The sequence below is a fragment of the Ostrea edulis genome, chromosome 6, assembly GCF_947568905.1.
Source record: "Ostrea edulis chromosome 6, xbOstEdul1.1, whole genome shotgun sequence".
NCBI lineage: Eukaryota > Metazoa > Mollusca > Bivalvia > Ostreida > Ostreidae > Ostrea > Ostrea edulis.
This window is the reverse complement of record NC_079169.1, coordinates 63,242,847-63,263,119: the sequence shown is the minus strand read 5'-3', so window position 1 is coordinate 63,263,119 and position 20,273 is coordinate 63,242,847. Positions and strand designations below refer to the sequence as shown.

Here is a 20,273-nt window from a genome sequence, read left to right as displayed (position 1 = left end):
CGACACCAATTATAGCAATATTGGTGTTCTCAAATAATCCTTTCATATTTGGCATATATGAACCATTTTTATTAAAAGTAATACCAAATATTTCAAACTTTCAACTATCTCACAGTCATATTTGTATTGGTAGTGGAAATACCTTTACCAAAAATAGCAATCTGGACATACGTGTGACATGTTTTACAATATTTCTGACATACGTCTAATTGATTCTTACATGTAAGATCTGATTGTAATTCTGACAATGACATCGTTTCATCAGTATATAGTAAAACAAATACCCAGAAGAGCAGGATTTACATGCTTATAAGTCTGAGGGCTTGTTTCCAAATCTCTTGTATCCATATTGTCTGTTTGTATCGTGACACTGCATTATATCAGTAAAATATCGTTCAGATTTAACATTGAACATTGAGCTCGAAATAAAAGATACCACAGAGTCGTCCACTTCTGCTTCATACTTAGATATTTCATTGAAAGTAGACATTAATGGCAATCTAACAACTTAACTGTATGACACACGGGATGATTTCAACTTCTCCATCATCAACTTCCCATATTTATGTAGCAATATTCCATTATCAATTTATCACCTGGATATGGTGTTTATATCTCTCAACTGATACGATACGCAAGAGCTTGTTCTGCGTATGGGCACTATCTGATAGTACAGGGGTTTTAACAGTCTCGATTGAAGTCAGCATTTCGCAAATTCTATGGTCGTTATAACGATCTAGTTCGTCGGTACAACCTATCATTGGGTCAAATGCTGTCTGACATGTTTCATACCGATTGTTAGGCCGTTTTTGGCACACTTATTTTGACTACGGATAATTCCGTTTGCCTGATCGGGATATAGGGCTCACGGCGAGTGTGACCGGTCGACAGGGGATGCTTACTCGTCCTAGGCACCTGATCCCACCGCTGGTATATCCTGGGGTTTGTGTTTGCCCAACTCTCTATTTTGTATTGCTTATAGGAGTTATGAGATTGATCACTGTTCGTTATCTTCACCTTTCATGAAGCAGAATTTACTAAAAACTTTTACTTGAGAAGAAAAAATTTCTTGCTGTGGCCTTCAATTTGACATTTAGATATATCGACGACGTATTATCTATTAACAATAATAATTGTCAATCATGCATGTACATGTATGTCAATTCGATATATTCCAGTGAACTCGAAATAAAAGACACCACAGAGTCGTCCACTTTTGCTTCATACTTAGATATTTTATTGAAAGTAGATATTAACGGCAAACTACATGTACATATGTAACAACTAAACTTTATGATAAACGGGGTGATTTCAGCTTCTCCATCGTCAATTTCCCATATTTATGTACCAATATTCCATTATTATCTGCATATGGTGATTATATCTCTCAAATGATTCGATACGCAAGAGTTTGTTCTGCTTATGGTCAGTTTTTTTAAAATCGATGCAGGCTACTGACAAACAAGTTGATGGCACAGGGGTTCCGTTAAAAGTCAGCATTTCGCAAATTCTATGGTCGTTATAATGATCTAGTTTGCCAATATAACCTATCATTGGGTCAAATGCTGTCTGACGTGCTTCATACTAATTGTTACCGCCGGTAGATCGTTCTTGGCACACTGATTTTGACGACGGATAACTCCCTTTACTTAATCAAGATATAGGGCTCACGGCGGGTGTGACTGGTCTACTGGAGATGCTTTATCCTCCTAGGCACATGATGCCACCTCTGGTATATCCAGGGGTCCGTGTTTGCCCAACTCTCTATTTTGTATTGCTTATAAGAGTTATGAGATTGATCACCGTACATTATCTTCATCTTTCATTTTAGTATTTTTCTCCTTGAAAATATTGTCATCAAATCTTCTAAACAGTTGTTTTGTTTTCTATAATTCTGTCTATTGGCATACAGTGTATATATTTATTTCATTTTGCTCGACAAATGGGTACACCTTTTCCTAAGAATAATGTGGATGAAATTTAACAGTTATTCAAGCTATTTTTTTTTAAATTGTGGGAAAAGTCTTATTTATGACGTAATAATGCCATCAAATAAGCAACAACTCAAACTCCCCGTCGAGACCTCGTCAACGTAACAAACTATGGCGGAAGTTTGGCAACTTTGATTTAAGTTGAGATAGTATACTTAGCATATCTTTAACTTATTTAAAACACAGATCATAGGCGCCTGAGTCAAGGATATTGCACTATAACCTATAGGTAAACAATGGAGGAAATTCGAACCACGAATAATTATTTTGTCTCTGATCTATGGTGTCTCTTTATTCATTTTTTCATGTTCCAGGAAGCCTAAATACACGTGTCATTATCACAGAACACTGATTTATCCTCGTTTTAAAAATGTCTTATCCCAATGATTCATAATATATACATGTATATCGTCGACTGACCAGTTTCGGTGACCTTAATGATAAACCGCGATTTTCTCGTTAATCACTTAGATTAAATAAATAAATTACACACCTAAAAGTAACTAAATTCCTTTATTTTCATCCAAAAATTCCAAATTCATTGGTACGTTAATTGAATATATTTTTGTAACAAAAAAACATGTCACTTTGTGGTCCTAAAACGGTGACATCACCTATATTTCGGTGACCATTGTTAATATAGGTTTGCCAAAAGTTTGTAACTGTTAAAACGTATATGCATAAGGAATGTGCAACTAAACGTCAATGAATAAAATAACCTGGTGTAGAATTCTAGACGTTTGGTATACTTTATATTAATTTGAAGGTTTGCTTGAAAAAGTAATAAGTAAATGGGCTTATTTCTGGGGTGCTCGTGTTTATTTTTTGCATATTCTCCTTCTAGTAGTTCATTTTCGGGGGGAAATTGAAGACGTACTCTATATATGTTTGAAACATTACGGCGAAATTGATGACACAATCTACACCGGAAACGACAACGCGCACACGCAAACAAAAGGTCACCGATTCTGGTCAGTCACCGAAATAGGGCACTCGACGATATTATTAATCAGTGGGATAAGACATTTTTTAAAACGTGGATAAATTAGTGTTTTGTGATAATTACACGTGTATTTAAGCTTCCTGGAACATGAAAAAATGTATAAAGAGACACCATAGATCAGAGAGAAATATTTATTCGTGGTTCGAATTTCCTCCATTGTTTACATATACATGTAGGTTATAGTGCAACATCCTTGACCCAGGCGCCTATGACACAGATCAAGCTTTATGCAAGGCAAATCTAAAACAGAGAAACATTTTGGGCCTTTTTATGTACACAATCGTGCATTGTTCTTGTAGTTTCCAGTTTTAAGTAATAGGTTTAGACTTGTGTGAACCATATGGTCGATATTGATTGACGTCATTAACTCTGCTTTACGTTTCGTAACATATAGTTATAGCTTACTTTACGTTGCAAGTTTCACTTTTTTGTGAAAAATACTTTTCATACACTTGTTATCTCACTTTTCGAAAAAAAAAAAATAATAATAATACTGTTTACTTTTCCATGTTTCCAGTTTCCATAATCGTTCCCAAAGAAATAACAGGAACTTTGGAATGGAACCCATTCAGAGGGGCAAGGCACAGATGAAGGCCCTAGTAAAAAAAAATTATATATAGATATCATAGGATAATTAAAGGATGTTCAACGCACCCAATTACATTTAGAAAATTGTTATTCTTTTATTGATATTAATTACATTCTTTTTTCAATTTCATCATGATGTATGTACTTAAATAATACGAATTGTCAAACTGCATCTCTTCTTTATACATGTACACTCACACTTACTACAACATGTATCACTTTTCTTATTTTATATCTCGCTGCGGTATATTTCGTCGCATTACCATACAATTACATTTTTTGTCATTTAAAATGACATTGGATTATATGTAATTTATTAAAGAATCATAATTGATACTACATGTACCGTTTTCGAAAACTGTTCTGTTCAGAACAAAATGTGTGTTACCAACCTTGATTAGCAGGAATAGATAGTAAATCCGACCTGATATCTTTTATTTCCTCTATGAGTAGCTCCCTCAGGGCAGTTAATTCATTTTCTATGTATGAATTTCTACTGACGTCATCACAGATGTCCGATTTTATAAACGATTGAGCAGATATTTTGCTAAACATTAGCAAGTAGAAAATCATAACTATTTCAAAAACTTCGTTCATTTCAGCCACACAGAGGGAAGAATAAACATGTAGTACTATATACAAGGGTCTGAGTCAGTCGGGAACATATTTGTCAGCCGGGAATATCCGACTTTTCTTTATTGATTTACTTCCGTGTCACAAATTCAGTTACTCATCGAAAAACTCCTGAGCTCACACAGGCATTCGACGTTTTAAATATCTATAATAAAAAACAATGTCTTCCTGTAAACATAATATTCACAAGGTATATCACGCCGCCACCTTGGTTATCTTTTTTACCAGCTGCGTCACTTGAAAATTTCGGCGAAAAGTTCGATATATTATGATAATTAGACCCCTACCATTTAGAATCAACTCTGTCACGGTCTTGCCTCTCGCATCGTCATGATGAATGTTGAAAATAATGTGTGTGCGTAATTAAAAGAAGCAGGCAATATCTCTATTCTTGAAAAGCGAGTGGTATTTGAATAAGTTTCTACACAACACATTTGCTATTTAATATTCTAAATCATGTGATGTAAAATGTCTGAATCGGCATGATGACACCTTTGAATTCCGGGTGATATTCAAAGCGCAGTCGAGTACAAATTAATGCATTTTTATAAATTGTCAGCATCGATATGATTTTTATCGATTCTTGTTTTAAGAAAAACTTGATCAAAAATGTGGAAAATAGGCTGTAGTGTCTCTTTAAAAAAGTCATATAGAACAAAAATATATTATACAAATGTATTTTAAAAAGAAATTGAAATGAAATGGCCAAAATTCAGAATTAGGATTTTTCAAATTTGAACCAAGTCCGATGGAAATTATAAAAAAAAAATGGTCATAGAGAAAATTGTAATCAGAAAACTACATCTCTTTGATGTAAAACGGTTTATGAATTAAAGGAAACATTTCTTGGTGAAAAGTGCATAAACTTAGTAACAATAGGATTATTTTAGTAATTTCTATTAATTTTTATCGGGATCAGTACTTTTTTTCTCTGGTTTGGTTCAAATCCTTTAAAAAAAACTAAAAAAAACATAGCTATATTTCTGAAATTTGGTCATTTCATTTCAATTTCTTTTTAAAATATATTTGTCTAATATATCTTTTTCCAAATGACATGTTTTTTGAAGATTTTAGCCGTAAATTCATAAAATATTCACCAAAAAAGGTTGCAATTTTCATGCATAATTTTTATTTTAAAAATTAGAGCATTTACATGAATCTTCTTGGCAGGTTTTATTTGATATTCACACCATGCATCAAATCAAAGCGGAGTTTGTATTTTAAAATCTCTTATTTGCGAACGAAACACCTCTTTTTTACCATTCCGAAAAAAATCCCCCCAAATCATATAAGACAAATGAGAGCTTGGATCACTCTTTCGAAGGTGGAATCATTATACTTCAAACGAGGTGCTTAAACGAGCCTTTAGTTAAAATTTGGTGTAATAATGCACCTTTTAATTGGTAGCTAATTTATTAAACTCCATGCAGACAATAAAAAGTACAAAATACAAATTATGATATCAACAACTTAATCCTCTGGTTCAACCTACCTTTGAAAATGTTCTAGATCCGCGCCTGAAACGTTTGTGTAGATGTACAAATGCAATTAGAACGATGAGGGAAATGGATAATTCAAAGGTTTAAGATATATACGTGTTAAGCAGTTTTATGTGACGAAATCACAAAGTCAGGACGTCCGGGAAATATCGGACATTTTACAATTACTGGCTTGATGGCTGAACTTATAATCAAAATGTCAGCAAAATTAGTGTTAATCATCATCAGTCGTCGAGATTTGACTTGAAATTACATCTATTACAAGACCGGATTGGTCCTTGATCGAAGGTGCATGTATAAAACTGTATCAGATGAGCGTGTGACAACACGGATATTACTAAGTTTTATCTTTCAAACTGCACTGGTTCTGGTATTTTCTACTGGAGACTCATTCAAAATAATGCTATATATCATATATAACACAAGAACATCTTTATTCCAGGTCAAAATTGTTGAACATGATGCACTTGAATTCCTCTCAGATTCTACATCACATAATTATATCATTGAGTACAATACCTGTATCTATAATATCACCAGAACTAACTTTAGATTTAACTTGAGTAAAGAAAATGTCATCGACTGAATCTATTTTCTTTCTTCCATGAGATTTGAATAGATGAATGCTTCCACGCCACCGACCACATCTGTCACCTGACTGTGTTCAGAGCGTTTTCATTGTTATATTTAGCAAGTGAATAGTTGAATGAAGGGATTTTTTAAAAAGTAAGATAAATAAATCAATAGTGTTGAATAGGTCTGAGAAAACATCCCCACCTCGGGCCTGTACATATGCATAAATGCAGCATGCTCCATGACCCGATATTATGTTACATGTACGGAAACTGGAATGAAATAAGTTTGGCTCAAATTACTACGCTATCATTATTGCAAAATAAAATACGCCCAAATGACACAATTTTGCTATTATCTCGTATTTATCCATACACACGATACGGAGCCAATTGTACAAGACAAGGTATCAAATCGATGGTTTATTGGTTTATTTAATGCAATATAAACAATATTTACAAACTATGTATTGGTTAATATCAACGACATTCTGGTTGCTATGGGAGATCATCACAAACACAATTTCTTAATAAAAAAACAACCTCTCACTTCAGGATTTCTAAACTCAATAATCCACCCAGGTTTATTGAATATGATGTAGAAGTTCTTCATAATTGTTATAAAATGAAGATTTGTTTATTAAGCAATCAAGAAAGTCTTAAAAAAAAAAACAAAAAAAAAACAACAACCTTGAACCTTCTAAGAAATCGAAATGAGTTGAATTATGCGATATCGTAATTGCACATAAATATTTCAGTATATATACATTGTATAATCTTTCTCCTTTTTGTATAAATTATCATTAAATTCACACAGGGTTTTCTGATACCATCGTAATCATTCGTAATGTTAGAGAAAAATACAGATAACTCGATAGTATCCTGCTGGTCACACACAAAAGAAAAATTCAAATACATATAAAAATAAAAAAACGAACAATCCAGTTAACAAGTTCAAAGACAAACACTCATCGCTTGAGATGAAATGGTCATAAGTTATAAATCAGCGTCAACGACAATAACATGATACAAAATCTCTTCTTATATATTTTAGCAATCAACAACAATAAATTCACAACTATAAATTGAACACTTTCTTTCAAAATCTGCATCGACAACAACTCTTTCTTTTTAAGTTTCTCTGTCCTTGTTGATAGGACCATGCTCATCGAGGGCATTATCAATGAAGGTCAAAATACATGGAGAAAACGTTGCATGTACATGTACTTCAGTATTGAAATAATCGATGTTTTTCTTTTCTCAAATTCGACTTAAGATAATTACAAACCGAACTTTAACTCGATTATGGACAATCTCCATATGAAAATCATTTATTTTTTTCTAATTTCAAAAAGAGAAGGGGTGATTGTAAATGTAACAAGATGCTCACAAAAATATGAGCATGTAAATGAGACAAAAGTTCTGATTGGAAATGACAATATTGCATCACAACACGTGATCGCCTTCCTTGACCAATGGAATGTATCGTACTATCAACTCCATCGCTGAGTAAAAAATACCCATCAGTCACTCACGTGCTTTCAATGAGGTACGAGTTATCAAAATCACGAGTTAAAGTATCGTGGCTGGAATCCAGAATGTTGATCTGTTCCGGTTATATGTAAAAAGTACATGTAGCTGATAATGGAAGCTGATGACGTCATTGGTAAAGTCGTATACAACAACAGGATCCATCACAGTTGTGTGGTTATTCTGGTAAAAAGTTGTGCAATAATCGGGAAAATTCTGAAAATGCGGAAAAAATAATGGTTTGTTTAAAATAGTAAGGTATACAAGTAAGCCTAGAGGAGAGGTACGGCTCTCTTTGATGCATACAATATACATGCCCGTGTATATCGGCGCAGAATATATGCGCCGAAGAATGCAATTTCGCCAAAAAGGAGACAATTGCACAAAGAGAAAGTAGACAACCTGTACGACCTAAAAATGACTTATATACCAATTATTCAGTTACATGCTTTAGCTATATATAAACTTTAAATACAATTACATTATATACAATATTACTTGATTGTATATACATGTAGATGATCACTACATTTTTACGTAATCCGAGATTCCTCTGACTCTTACCATCGCCTTTACATTGTGAAAAAGCAAGGTAAGAGTCAGAGATATCTCAGATTAATGTATAATTTAAAATTTTTATATCTTCATTCAAAGAGATAGTATTTCAAAAATTTATATTTTCCAACGTTATTTCAGTAATGAACCTTTGCTGTTTCAATGTATCAATATAAAAGCAACGACCTTTCAAATTGAACTAAAACCTATACAAATGGAATAACGGTCTGAATTCTTTGTATTGCGGGGGTATTTCTGCATAATTGTGTCGCCGATTATACAAATCACCCCAAACATCCTAACAACATATACATTTATGCAACACTTGTCAAGCGACCCCATTTAAACAACTTGGACATACATGTACCCAATATAAATCACAGAGCCAAAAGACTTTATATTTACCTGTAACAATCATTTGTTATTGTTTTGTCAATGAAAGGTGAAGATTACGAACAGTGATCAATCTCTTTACAAATTACAATGGGAAATTCTACATTATTAATCTGTGGCTTGACTTCAAGTTGTATCAACCGTGGGGACCCCGGTTAGAATAGGTCCTCGGTACCCCTTGCTTGTCGTAAGAGGCTACTAAATGGGGCGGTCCTTCGGATGAGACACCCCCCCCCCAAAATAACAACAACGAAGCCCCGTTTCACAACAGGTGTGGCACGATAAAGATTCCTCCCTGCTCAAAGGCCGTAAGCGCCGAGCATAGACCTAAATTTTGCAGCCCTTCACCGGTAATGGTGACGTCTCCATATGGGTGAAATATTCTTAAGAGGGACGTTAAACAATATTTAATCAATCAATCAAGTTGTATCACCGGTCACGGTAGCTCAGTGGTAAAGAGTTCGCTTCGTAACCGGGAGGTCGTGAGTTCGAGCTCTGCTCGTGCCAGGACCGAGTTAACCTACGACGTTAAAATAGCTAGTGGTTGGTCCTTTTGCAAACACTCGGCATTTAGAAGTGAAAATGACGGGTCTTTTTGTATATGCTCTTTAATTAAAATGGAGGTCTCGTGTCGCGACAGGCAAATTTGTGATACTTCACCTACAGCTGGTGACGTCTCAATATGAGTGAACAATTCTCGACGGGACGTAAACAATCTATTTGCATCAGACAACATGTTGCTTTTAAGTAATAATTTGAGTATTATTCATGAAGATGAAAAGAAATGATTAATTCTTCATACTTTGATTGGTCTATGAAAGTGTTCTTAATAAATATTGTACCGCTGTAATCTATAAGTCCATCTCCGTTAAGATCCGCCTCTTTGAACATTTCCTTGATATCCTCGTCGGAAAGATTCTCCCCAAGTCGCCTCATGGTATACCTCAATTCATGTTTATCGATATACCCGTTTCCATCCATATCAAACACTCGGAATGCCTCGAGCTGCTTGTCTGATTTTGATGATGATGATGACGTGGAGACCCCATCTGCACCTTCTACTTCAATGTTGTGCGTCCATCGCCTCATCATTACCACAAATTCGTCGAATTCAACAAACCCATTCTCTACAAAGAAGCACAATTTACTTAGCAACTACGTGTATTAGAAACCACATGTAGAATATCACACTCTGCTTATTTCTCTTTACATAAATCCGAAATGGCTTGTAGTGCTCTTCACATCATGTACTTGAAATATGAAACGTAATATGTAAGGTAAGAATACGACCAATTCTATTTTACAAATCAAACCACCTTCAGTATGCACTCCAGGTTTACACTATGCTTCCGTTTATCACTTGAAGGAATTCTGTCAGCAGTGAAGGACTAGTCTGACATGTTTTGATAAGTATTTTAAAGACCATTAATCTTACCATTTGTGTCTGCATTTTTTATCATGTCTTCTATCTCCTCATGAGAATAGTTGTGGCCGAGGGTTCGTAGAACTCTTCCTAACTCATCACTGGAAATTTTCCCATCGTGATTTTTGTCGAAAAGGTCAAACGCCTGTTTCATATCTATAGAAAAGAAACAGAAAAGATGTAAACGACTACTAAATGCAAAAACGACATGCGATGCGATGCTAGGTCAGATATGTCTTTAAAACCGTAAGGATTTCCCCATCATGGAAAAAAGAATTCAGAAAACTTTAAATTTCATTGACTGGTGTACACAATTGCCAAAGAAACACAATTTCTCTTATTCAAGTCAAGATTAAGAGCTGACCAAAGGACCAGGTGATCGAAGATCAGGTGGTACAAACTGTAACCTTGGTTACATAGATATAGAGGCTGCCAAGGGCATGTTGTTGTGATGGAATCGTAAACTGAAGTGAAACTTAACATTTCAAATATTCTTAAAAACGTCATCACGTTATGATTAATGGTCTTTATATATAATAATCATGATAAAACAGAAAACAACAAAGTAAACCCAAACAAAATGAACGAAATCAACCACACACGCACCCAAAAGAACGAACCAAACAAGTGAAGCACTTGTTGTAATATGATGCGTAATTCAGTTCAAATGTATATAAACGAAATGTCAGAAAAGAATTGAAATATGTTATCTATATTTCGAATGACCGAGATTTAGTGATCATTATGGAATTCGTACACAAAAACATAAATATGTTACGTATCTTGTCACACATTTTTAGTTTGAAACTTTTCAACGACATTGGTGGTGCTCCCGTTACACATTACGTAACAGTGCACATGGACTCCTTAATGATCGAAAAGAGTGCATATAAATCAAACTCGTCTAAGACTTATCTTGATGAGATAATGCGTTTATCTGATTGGCCAGCCCTGATCCTAAACGTCGAGGATGTACAAGTGTTTTGCCTTGTGAGACTTTGTACTTGCACCGTGCGATAATTACGTTAATTGTCCATTCACCAAAATACCTGCAATATGTGTGGTGCATTTAACGAAATGATGAACGCTCACGTGACTCGACGTTTGTTACCATAAAATAATTGGATAATTGCTCTCGTAAACCTAATGAATTTCATGGAATCAGGAAATGAACGAAGTTGATTCGTTAATTTCACTTTCCCCCGATGACCTTTACGATGGTATTTCAAAACGTCGATATACCAAAGTTTTTGCAAAAAACTGTAAGATTATTTTGCCTTTGACATTTTTCTGCGAGATAATGTTTGGGGATTGCAAGATTTATTTTCTCCATTAGATCGTTGCCTTAGATTCAAGTAGTTTAAAAATTGTTACATCTAGAATGGTCAAATTGTTACATTTACAATGGTCTATACAGAACCACATGTGCATTATGTCTTGAATAGTTGTGCTATTGAAAAAATAGCAACAACGTTTTATTAAATAATTAGATCATCAAATTTTACAACAAAAGATGGCATATAAATCCATTTCCTTTTACTTAGATCGTGTTGCCAGACGACCCTTACCACTTGAAGGCTGTATACAAGGTGAAGATAACAAACAGTGATCAATCTCATACTGTAAACGTATTATATTTTGGCGTGTACGATATTTGGCAGAAATCGCTTTTTCAACAAGTTAGCGTAGATTTGATTTAGCGCATTCCTGAATTACTTTAAACATCTAGATTTACGGATGACATTTAGCGATGTAGTTGATTTAACGGAAGCTGCGTTCCGCCAAAGGCGCTAAATAGAATACACAGCCAAATGTAATACATTTACAGTAACTCCTACAAGCAATACAAAATAGATAGTTGGGCAAACACGGACCTCTGGACACACCAGAGGTGGGATCAGGTGCCTAGGAGGAGTAAGCATCCCCTGTTGACCGGTCACACCCGCCGTGAGCCCCATATCCTGATCAGGTAAACGGAGTTATCCACAGTCAAAATCAGTGTGCCAAGAACGGCTTAACAATCGGTATGAAACACGTCAGACAGCATTTGACCCAATGCGAGGTTGTATTGACGAACTAGATCGTTACAACGACCACAGAACTTGCGAAATGCTGACTTCAATCGAGACTGTTGAAATCCCTGTACCATCAACTTGTTTGTCAGTAGTTTACCTCGATTTAAAAACTGACCATACCCAGAACAAGCTCTTGCATATCGAATCAGTTGAGATATACAAACACCATATGCAGGTGATAATGGAATATTGCTACATAAATGTGGGAAGTTGACGATGGAGAAGCTGAAATCATCCCGTTTGTCATACAGTTGAGCCGTCAGCCTGCCGCTAATGTCCACTTTCAATAAAATATCTAAGTATGAAGCAGAAGTGGACGACTCTGTGGTGTCCTTTATTTCGAGCTCACAGGGATATATCAAATCGACATATGAATGAAAGCTATCATTGTTAATAGACAAAACGTCATCGATATATCTAAAAGTCGAACTGAAGGTCACAACGAGAGATTTTTTCCTCTCACGTAGAAGTTTTTGAATAAATTCTGCTTCATATGAATATATAATATTCTACCTCGGTTATTGCAAAGATCAAAGGAATGCCGCGGTCATTATTCTACGATATACAATCATACGTATTAACTGATTTTGAGAAAATTGATACACATTTCGCTTGCACTTCGAGTTTTGTTGATGCAACAAAAAATTGATAACTGATAATTCAATTTCATAATCATAAAAATCAATCAATATATGCTGTAAAACAAATTCACAAGTGACTGAAGAACATTAGATTTCGTCATTCAGTGTAAACCAATTGTCTGGATTCTGAGAGCGATACACATGTAAATATGGCAATGCACAAAGTTTTTCTTAAACTGTATTGAAAGCAGTTGATAAAATCCGTTAACATCAAACTAAATACTTCAAACGTTTTTTTTTTCCAAAATAGATTTAAAATACCCTACTATCTCACCTTTTTCGTCAGCAAAAACAATTTCAACCGTTTCGGAAACTGCCATGACGTCACAGTGACCTAGTTCGTAGCTATATAGGAAAACGATCGGCTGTATATTTCTGAGCCGTAGTAGAATAGAAATAAAGTTCTTGTATTCGTGTATGTTGTAGGATAACCTCTGAGGTCGAGACTAACGCCTCGGCTTTTTTATATTTCAAAAGGACATTTCTCGATCCTATAACATACACGAAAACGCGATCATTATTTCTTAAACATCATGCAATGGACGACATATATTATGTGGAATGTATAGGTACAGTACTATTAAGGGCAGGTGATTCCTTTTTAATTAGTTAAAGGCAGGGAAGGAACAGTTACATCCTGTATAACTTGTATTCTAAGTACTGCTGATCAAAGAAACTGACAACCCCGGTCATGTCAGGAATTGTTGTGGTGACCATGACCTTCGACCGTATTATTCAGAATGTATAGAGATTCCCCCCTTTTACCTTTGTACTCAACAAGTAAGACAATGGTAAAGTTATCATGAAAGGTGAAGATAACGAACGGTGATCAATCTCATACATGTAACTCATATAAGGAAATTCATGGAAAATTGAGAGTTGGGCAAACACGGACCCCTAGATATACCAGGGGTGGGATCTGGTGCCTAAGAGGAGTAAGCATCCCCTGTCGACCGGTCACACCCACCGTGAGTCCTATATCTTGATTCGATAAACGAAGTAATCTGTAGTCAAAATCAGTGTGCCAAGAACGGCTTAATAATCGGTATGAAACACGTTAGACAGCATTTGACCCAATGACAGGTTGTATTGGCAAATTAAATTGTTATGACGACCATATAATTTGCAAAATGCCGACTTTGGTGAATCTGTTGTCCCTATCAACTTGTTTGTCATTAGTCTGCTTTGATTTAAAAACTGATCATACGCAGATCAAGCTCTTGTGTATCGAATCAACACCATATACAGGTGATAATGGAATATTTATACATACATGTACATATGTAATTATATATAATCCCAAAGTAATTTTCTGTTTGTGACCTTGACTTTTTGCCTCAAAACATCTACAGCGTATGTGAATTCACAAAAGAACTACATGTACATATAAAGTCTGCCAGTTGGAAAATACTTAACTTATCTTCTGACCTCTAAGTCCATTGATGTCCTCATATGACCATTGTCCACTTACATACTGAATATGAAGTCTATAGATTAGAAATAAAGGAATATGTCGTGTTATATAACAGTGCTGACAGACAGAGAGGTGAATGGAAGGCCGGATAGATGGACACGGTAATTACTATAGCAATCTAAACAAAAGGGCACTACAAACAACCGAAAACAAACAAATCTTTTTCTTGCCATCTAAGGTGTATAATGACTGGATTTCATTAAATAAAAAGGAGCCAGTAAAATGTACATGTAGTTTCATTTATTGTTTCTCGTGAAAAGGAATTATATCACCACCACCATTCAACAAAACAAAACAAAGCAACTCCACCGTAAGAAAAATACCCAAATTGATTCAGAGGTCTAGAAAACACATACACACGAATAAGAACCTATATATCATTCTGGTTATAGATAATATATTGTAACTTCAATAGTTATGTTTGTAATGGATTGTGGGTAAAATATTAATGATGACAGCTTCCAATTATCAAAGTCATCTGCTGATAGAGTAGTCTCGCTTTTCTCAAGTCTCTGCTATGACATTTCATGGCATCGTATCACTTTTAAAGGTACATAAGATTTCAAATACGTGAGCTTCAAACAAAAATGTTAAACCCACTCTGCTGACGTCTAAAAACAATTAATATGCAGTTTGATTTCTCTGGTCAATGTCTACTCCCTCTAATCGTGGAGGTAGAAAACTGAATCCTTTGAACATTGTAAATGCATATTTCAGGAATATCGGCTAATCGACCGCCTGATAGTTGCAACTTCAGAACCTCAAAATAAACTGGATTACACGCAGCAATGACTCATCCCCATCAGTCTGCTAAGATGTTTTCTCAGAGTGATCCTGCCCATCTCTGTGAACCGTGGCGGATCAAAGATTTGTAGATATTGGGGGTTGGCAGGTTAATGAATGCGGTTTAGACATAAACATTTGAGAAATGTTTTACAATGTCTGCATTGCGTATATAATGTAGAAACATCTAAGTAGTTCTATAATACTATGTGATTAATTACAATCATTGCAACTCACCAAACTCATTTTTGTTAGATGCATTATCATGTTGTAGTCATTTCCTTGAGATGTTAAAAAAAGTCTGAGAGTTCACACACGGAATCGTACAAAGATATTAGTAAAGTAAATGTTTTAGATTCAAGGTCGATAAAACAATAAATTTCATTTATCAACACATGTTGCACCTGATACAGTGTATCAAAGTATCCGAGACGTCATTTGATATCATGTGCATACAACATATGGCTTTTGTAAAATTGATCATTTTAAAATCCATGATATTTCTTTTACACCAACCAGCTGTCTTCCACTAAACGATATAACCCATAACCCCACAAAGAAATCATTACAATTACTCCCACATCACGTGGCTTAGTACTGCAATGGTCTTGGTAGTTTATTTACTCGACCTACCGTGGTTCTCTTGGCACGTAAAACCGTTCGCCATTTTCTTGTGGGGATCACCATTTTTGGATTCCATTTCGTTTTTCGTCCGAGCTGATTTTTTTTTCGACTTCGGACTAAGTCGCAGCAGCTTTTTGCTTTTCGAAGACTGAAATAATAACGTAAAAGAAAATTAAATTTTAGTCGTTAGTGAATTATGAATGTGTATAATGTTCTGCACTCCTGTGGAGAAAAATTAGAAAAATTGTCTCAAACTGAATTACGGGTTAATTACACGTAGCTGGATTTTTTCTCACTATAATTCAGCGGATATAGGCATTAGACGCATGGAGTAAAAACATTATCAGCTAATATGCGTGTCTTCCCTCCAAAAGGTTACCATAAGCAATTATGGCCGAGTAGGTCCGAAAATAACTCAACATTAGATTAGTATAAGATGCCTCTACGGCTCGTCACACCATCACGTATAATTATTCAATTAATGTTACTCGCATTGTCTTCTGTAAAGTCGACAGACGACGTCCGCGGTTTAGATGGATATCCATAAACCTATAGATAGCCTGTAATTACATTAAGTACGGTGTAGTTCCGATTACAAGCCAACAGTTAACGATCTTGAAAAAGCTAGAGACACTAAAGTGTTTCTTTCTGTTTAAAAGGTGTCAAAACCGCGTCGGGTAACCAAATACAATTTTTATTATCATGGAGTACATTAAGTACATATAGCTGCTTAAACATGTACATTTGTATTCGATACCAAAGCTTGGCACCCTATCAGAGTAATTGGTATTGTATACATAAACTTGTATATACATGTATGATCAACCAGTGGAGTAATTTATTCTTTTTCTAACCCTCTTCCTCTTTTCCTAACTTTGAATAAGTGCCTACTGGAGTAGATGTTTGAATAAATGATAGGGGAAAAACTTTGTAGTCCCTAGTCTGATGGGTTTGTAGGGGCATGCGAAAACCTGACTGTTAGTATGTGAATAAACAGTTTTCACGGGGGTAGGGTAATTATCCCTTTTGCATTCTCTCGGTGTTAATGATGAATTAAACAAAAAAAATTGAGAAGGCCACGCACTTTGACCCTTCATCCCAAAGGCAACCCCAGACAAGAATTTCATTACACCAACCCATAACGCAAGATTTAAACACCCAAGGCCAAAATCTTAAGTTATTGCTGATAAACCAAATATCTATTTTAGTAACATAGGTCTCGCTTTTTGACCCCTTAATCCCAGGGGGTAATGCCAGACAAACTTCATTAGACAAAATCATGATGAAAAATAGTTACGTCCAAGTCCAATCCTATGGCTGGGAAGCCAAGTATTATTGTTAGCATCAGATGCCGCGTCCTCTGATCCCATAACCCCCGAGACAATCCCAGACAATCATCTCTGAAGCTTCTACATTTATCTCTCAAGTTTCAAAAGTTGTATCCAAGGCCAATGTTGTTGACCAACAGAAGGATAAACGGACAGAAAAACGAACAGGCCAAAAACCGATCTTCGATTTCGGGGGCATAGAAACTGTTTGGTATGAACCAGTATCATCAATCAAACATCTAGACCGCTAGACAAATTGAATGGAACAAGGAGATATTTAAATATTTAGAGATCTACTTAGTTTTGGTTCTACATGTTCATCGACAAAGGAGTTGTCTTTGAAATGTATCTTTGGCAACTAAAGAACTCGCAGTTCTTTGAGTCAAATTTGCACTGAATAATCTTCGTCAATTGGATATTTTGTTTATTATACAAACTGCTTATCACCATTGTACTCCCATTTTCAGTGGATTTTATGACCACTGATCTCGTCTGCTTCCCGTTATTGCGTTCCGGTTTACATCACCAGACGGTTGAAAACAATAGATTGGGTATTAGAGAAGATGTGCAGATTGTATCAACCACGCTCAACCTAATTCTGCTTCATTTTGTTTACGTCGCAGGTGTTTCTACTGTATTTTACGTCATAAACGTCTTTCAGAGAGAGAGAGAGAGAGAGAGAGAGAGAGAGAGTATCATCAATAAATATTAAAAATTTAAACTATTTGAAGAAAATATAATAATAAATCAATACACCGACGTATGTAAAAAGAATGAAATTATAAAGAATGGATGATCGTAACGTAATTTTAGAATCATTGAGAGCTACTGTGAAAATGTTTTCCCGATAAAAATATTTTTCAATGAAGATTACTCGTATGACAATGCAAATTTATTGACATTTTCTTTACTTTAAGGGACTAAAATAAACGCGTCAATTAGTGACGTCTGCAGAAGACAACCGGATCTCAAACAGTCAATAGAAGGACCAAGTTCTCTTACGTCATCGCCATCTTTTTGAAAATAAAAGGATGTTTAAGGTGATATGGGTTTATCTATATTGGCACTGGTTTAGGACACTCCTAGAGCTTTATATTGGTTTTACTTGTAATATACACACACAGTCAATCCTTCATTTTGTTTTACAGAGAACAGCAGACGAGGACATGCCGTGGACATGTCGACAGAAATAGAAACTACTTAAATGTTCCAGCTACATTATATATATATATATATATATATATATAAATATACACCATGTACGTATGTTTCACTATAGACAAGCCTAGTCCTAGAAGTATGTTCAAACAAACATATGCTTTATATAATTTCTCCTCTTGACCTTGTATCTGTTTTATTAACCCGACATCAGTGTTGTTGGTTTTAGTGCTTCTTTAACACACAAGTGTATAGACATGCATTGCAAATGATAACTTTCAAGAAGCATTTGCAAATGAAATTTTGCCTTTACTCTCAAGAAACCAAGATACAATGTGGGATTTGAATTGCAGTCCACTTACAAATCAATCAATATTGAAAATGGTTAGTTAAAAGAGTCTAGTAATTATTGTTTTGAATACCTTGTTTTATCCATAGTTAGTTTCAGGTATCAGATAATTGAATGAAAATTTCTAAGATTTTTCGAATTAATATGTACGTGCATTTGATTGGAATATACAGTTAGCTGCCCTTAAAAAACCCCACGTTGAATTTGTGATACTTGAGCGTTTGGGAACAATATATAAAAACATTTCATTTGAAGCGTAATTGATTATGATTTATTCAGATTAAGTGTTCATGGTCCTTTTCTTTCTTGTGGAAAATAGGAAGACGCATTACTTTGTTTGATGTGAAAAAAGTGCTCTAATCTTTTCAGCTGTTAGTTTAGACTTAGTTTAAACGTTATACATGTAGATCCACGTACACACCGTTTACTTTGAGTACAATAGTTTTGTTGCTGTACAAAAATTCGTAGAGTCAAATAATCGATATGATAATTTTCACTTTTACAACAAAGAAAGGTGAAGATAAAGAACAGTGATCAATTTCATAACTCCTATGATGAATGCAAAATAAAGAGTTGTGCAAACACGGACCCCTGGATATAAATAACGTGGGATCAGGTGCCTAAGAGGAGTAAGCATCCCCTCTCTACCGGTCACACCCACCGTGAGCCCTATATCTTGATTAGGTAAACAGAGTAATCCGTAGTCAAAATCAGGGTGCCAAAATAGTATATAATTTTATTTTGTGTAATAGTTTTTTGTATGGCAGTATTTTTGATAGTTTTAAGAGCGGTACTAGTAAGATGTCAGAACTTGCTTCCAATCTTTTTGAGTGTATAGTCTCTGGTGGCATATTTATGTCACCACTTGTCAGATAACTAAGTTGATTTGTCAGATGTTTATGTCGATTTGTCAATTGTATTGTTTATTGGCTTTAAGCCTTATGGCTCATTATTATATTCAATTACAGAGTATAAACAAAAACGTTAAACCGAAATTTTAAAGTTTTATCAAATGTGCATAAATATATACCATATGTGACATCCTCCTATTATCATAATTGTCTGACAAGTCGACATACTCATCTGAAAACTCCACATGATTATCCGACATTGGACAAGTCAACATAATTATCTGACAATACAACACTTTTATCATGCTGATTAATCACTCAATCATGTCGAATTATTATAATGCTGACTTGTCAGATGGTTATGACGACTTGTCAGAAATGCAAGTTGATAGCGGATGGCAATAACGTTTTCGTATGATACCGACAATCTGTTTTCAAGATTATTAGTTGAAAAGTCAACATGAAGATCTGACAAGTCGACATGTTACATGTACTGTAACATAATCATCTGACAAGTGGAGGATATGTTCAGATCAAACAATTATTTTGTAGAATTTTCATGGTTAGTCACCCTTTATACAATACTTACATGGGCTCTTGTATCAATCAGTTCTCAAAACACGAATTTTATATTGAAACGAAAATAATTAAAAAGAGGAGAAAATAGCAAAATATAAATCTAGAAAAAGACACACAAGAAACTCCAAACAAATAAAAACACAAAAATAGATGGGCTATTAAAGAGGTATGCGCCCGTTCTAAGACGTTCAACTTCCCAATTACGCTAACGAGATTTAACTTGC

The 20,273-nt window shown here is 34.9% G+C and overlaps 2 protein-coding genes across 12 annotated transcripts in view; both read right to left on the bottom strand.

Moving 5' to 3' along the window:
* Positions 1–4,625, bottom strand: part of LOC125683132 (perlucin-like protein) — a 13,596-nt gene extending 8,971 nt beyond the window's left edge. Inside the window, exons 1-2 of the mRNA XM_048923964.2 lie at positions 3,975–4,625; positions 3,496–3,590 (exon numbers count right to left, since the gene is read on the bottom strand). Coding sequence (XP_048779921.2) covers positions 3,496–3,590; positions 3,975–4,179 — 300 coding nt within the window. The 5' untranslated portion in view covers positions 4,180–4,625. The remainder of the gene's footprint in view (positions 1–3,495; positions 3,591–3,974) is intronic.
* A 2,078-nt stretch (positions 4,626–6,703) lies between these two features.
* Positions 6,704–20,273, bottom strand: part of LOC125683131 (calmodulin-beta-like) — a 44,370-nt gene continuing 30,800 nt past the window's right edge. For 6 of the 11 annotated variants that reach the window (XM_056140351.1, XM_056140357.1, XM_056140355.1 and 3 more), the window contains 3 exons: positions 15,794–15,932; positions 10,200–10,343; positions 6,704–9,891 (listed from right to left, as the gene is read on the bottom strand). In XM_056140351.1, the coding sequence (XP_055996326.1) occupies positions 9,527–9,891; positions 10,200–10,343; positions 15,794–15,932 (648 nt within the window). In that variant the 3' untranslated portion in view covers positions 6,704–9,526. The remainder of the gene's footprint in view (positions 9,892–10,199; positions 10,344–15,793; positions 15,933–20,273) is intronic. The other 5 variants (XM_048923958.2, XM_048923962.2, XM_048923960.2 and 2 more) reach the window with 1 other exon arrangement.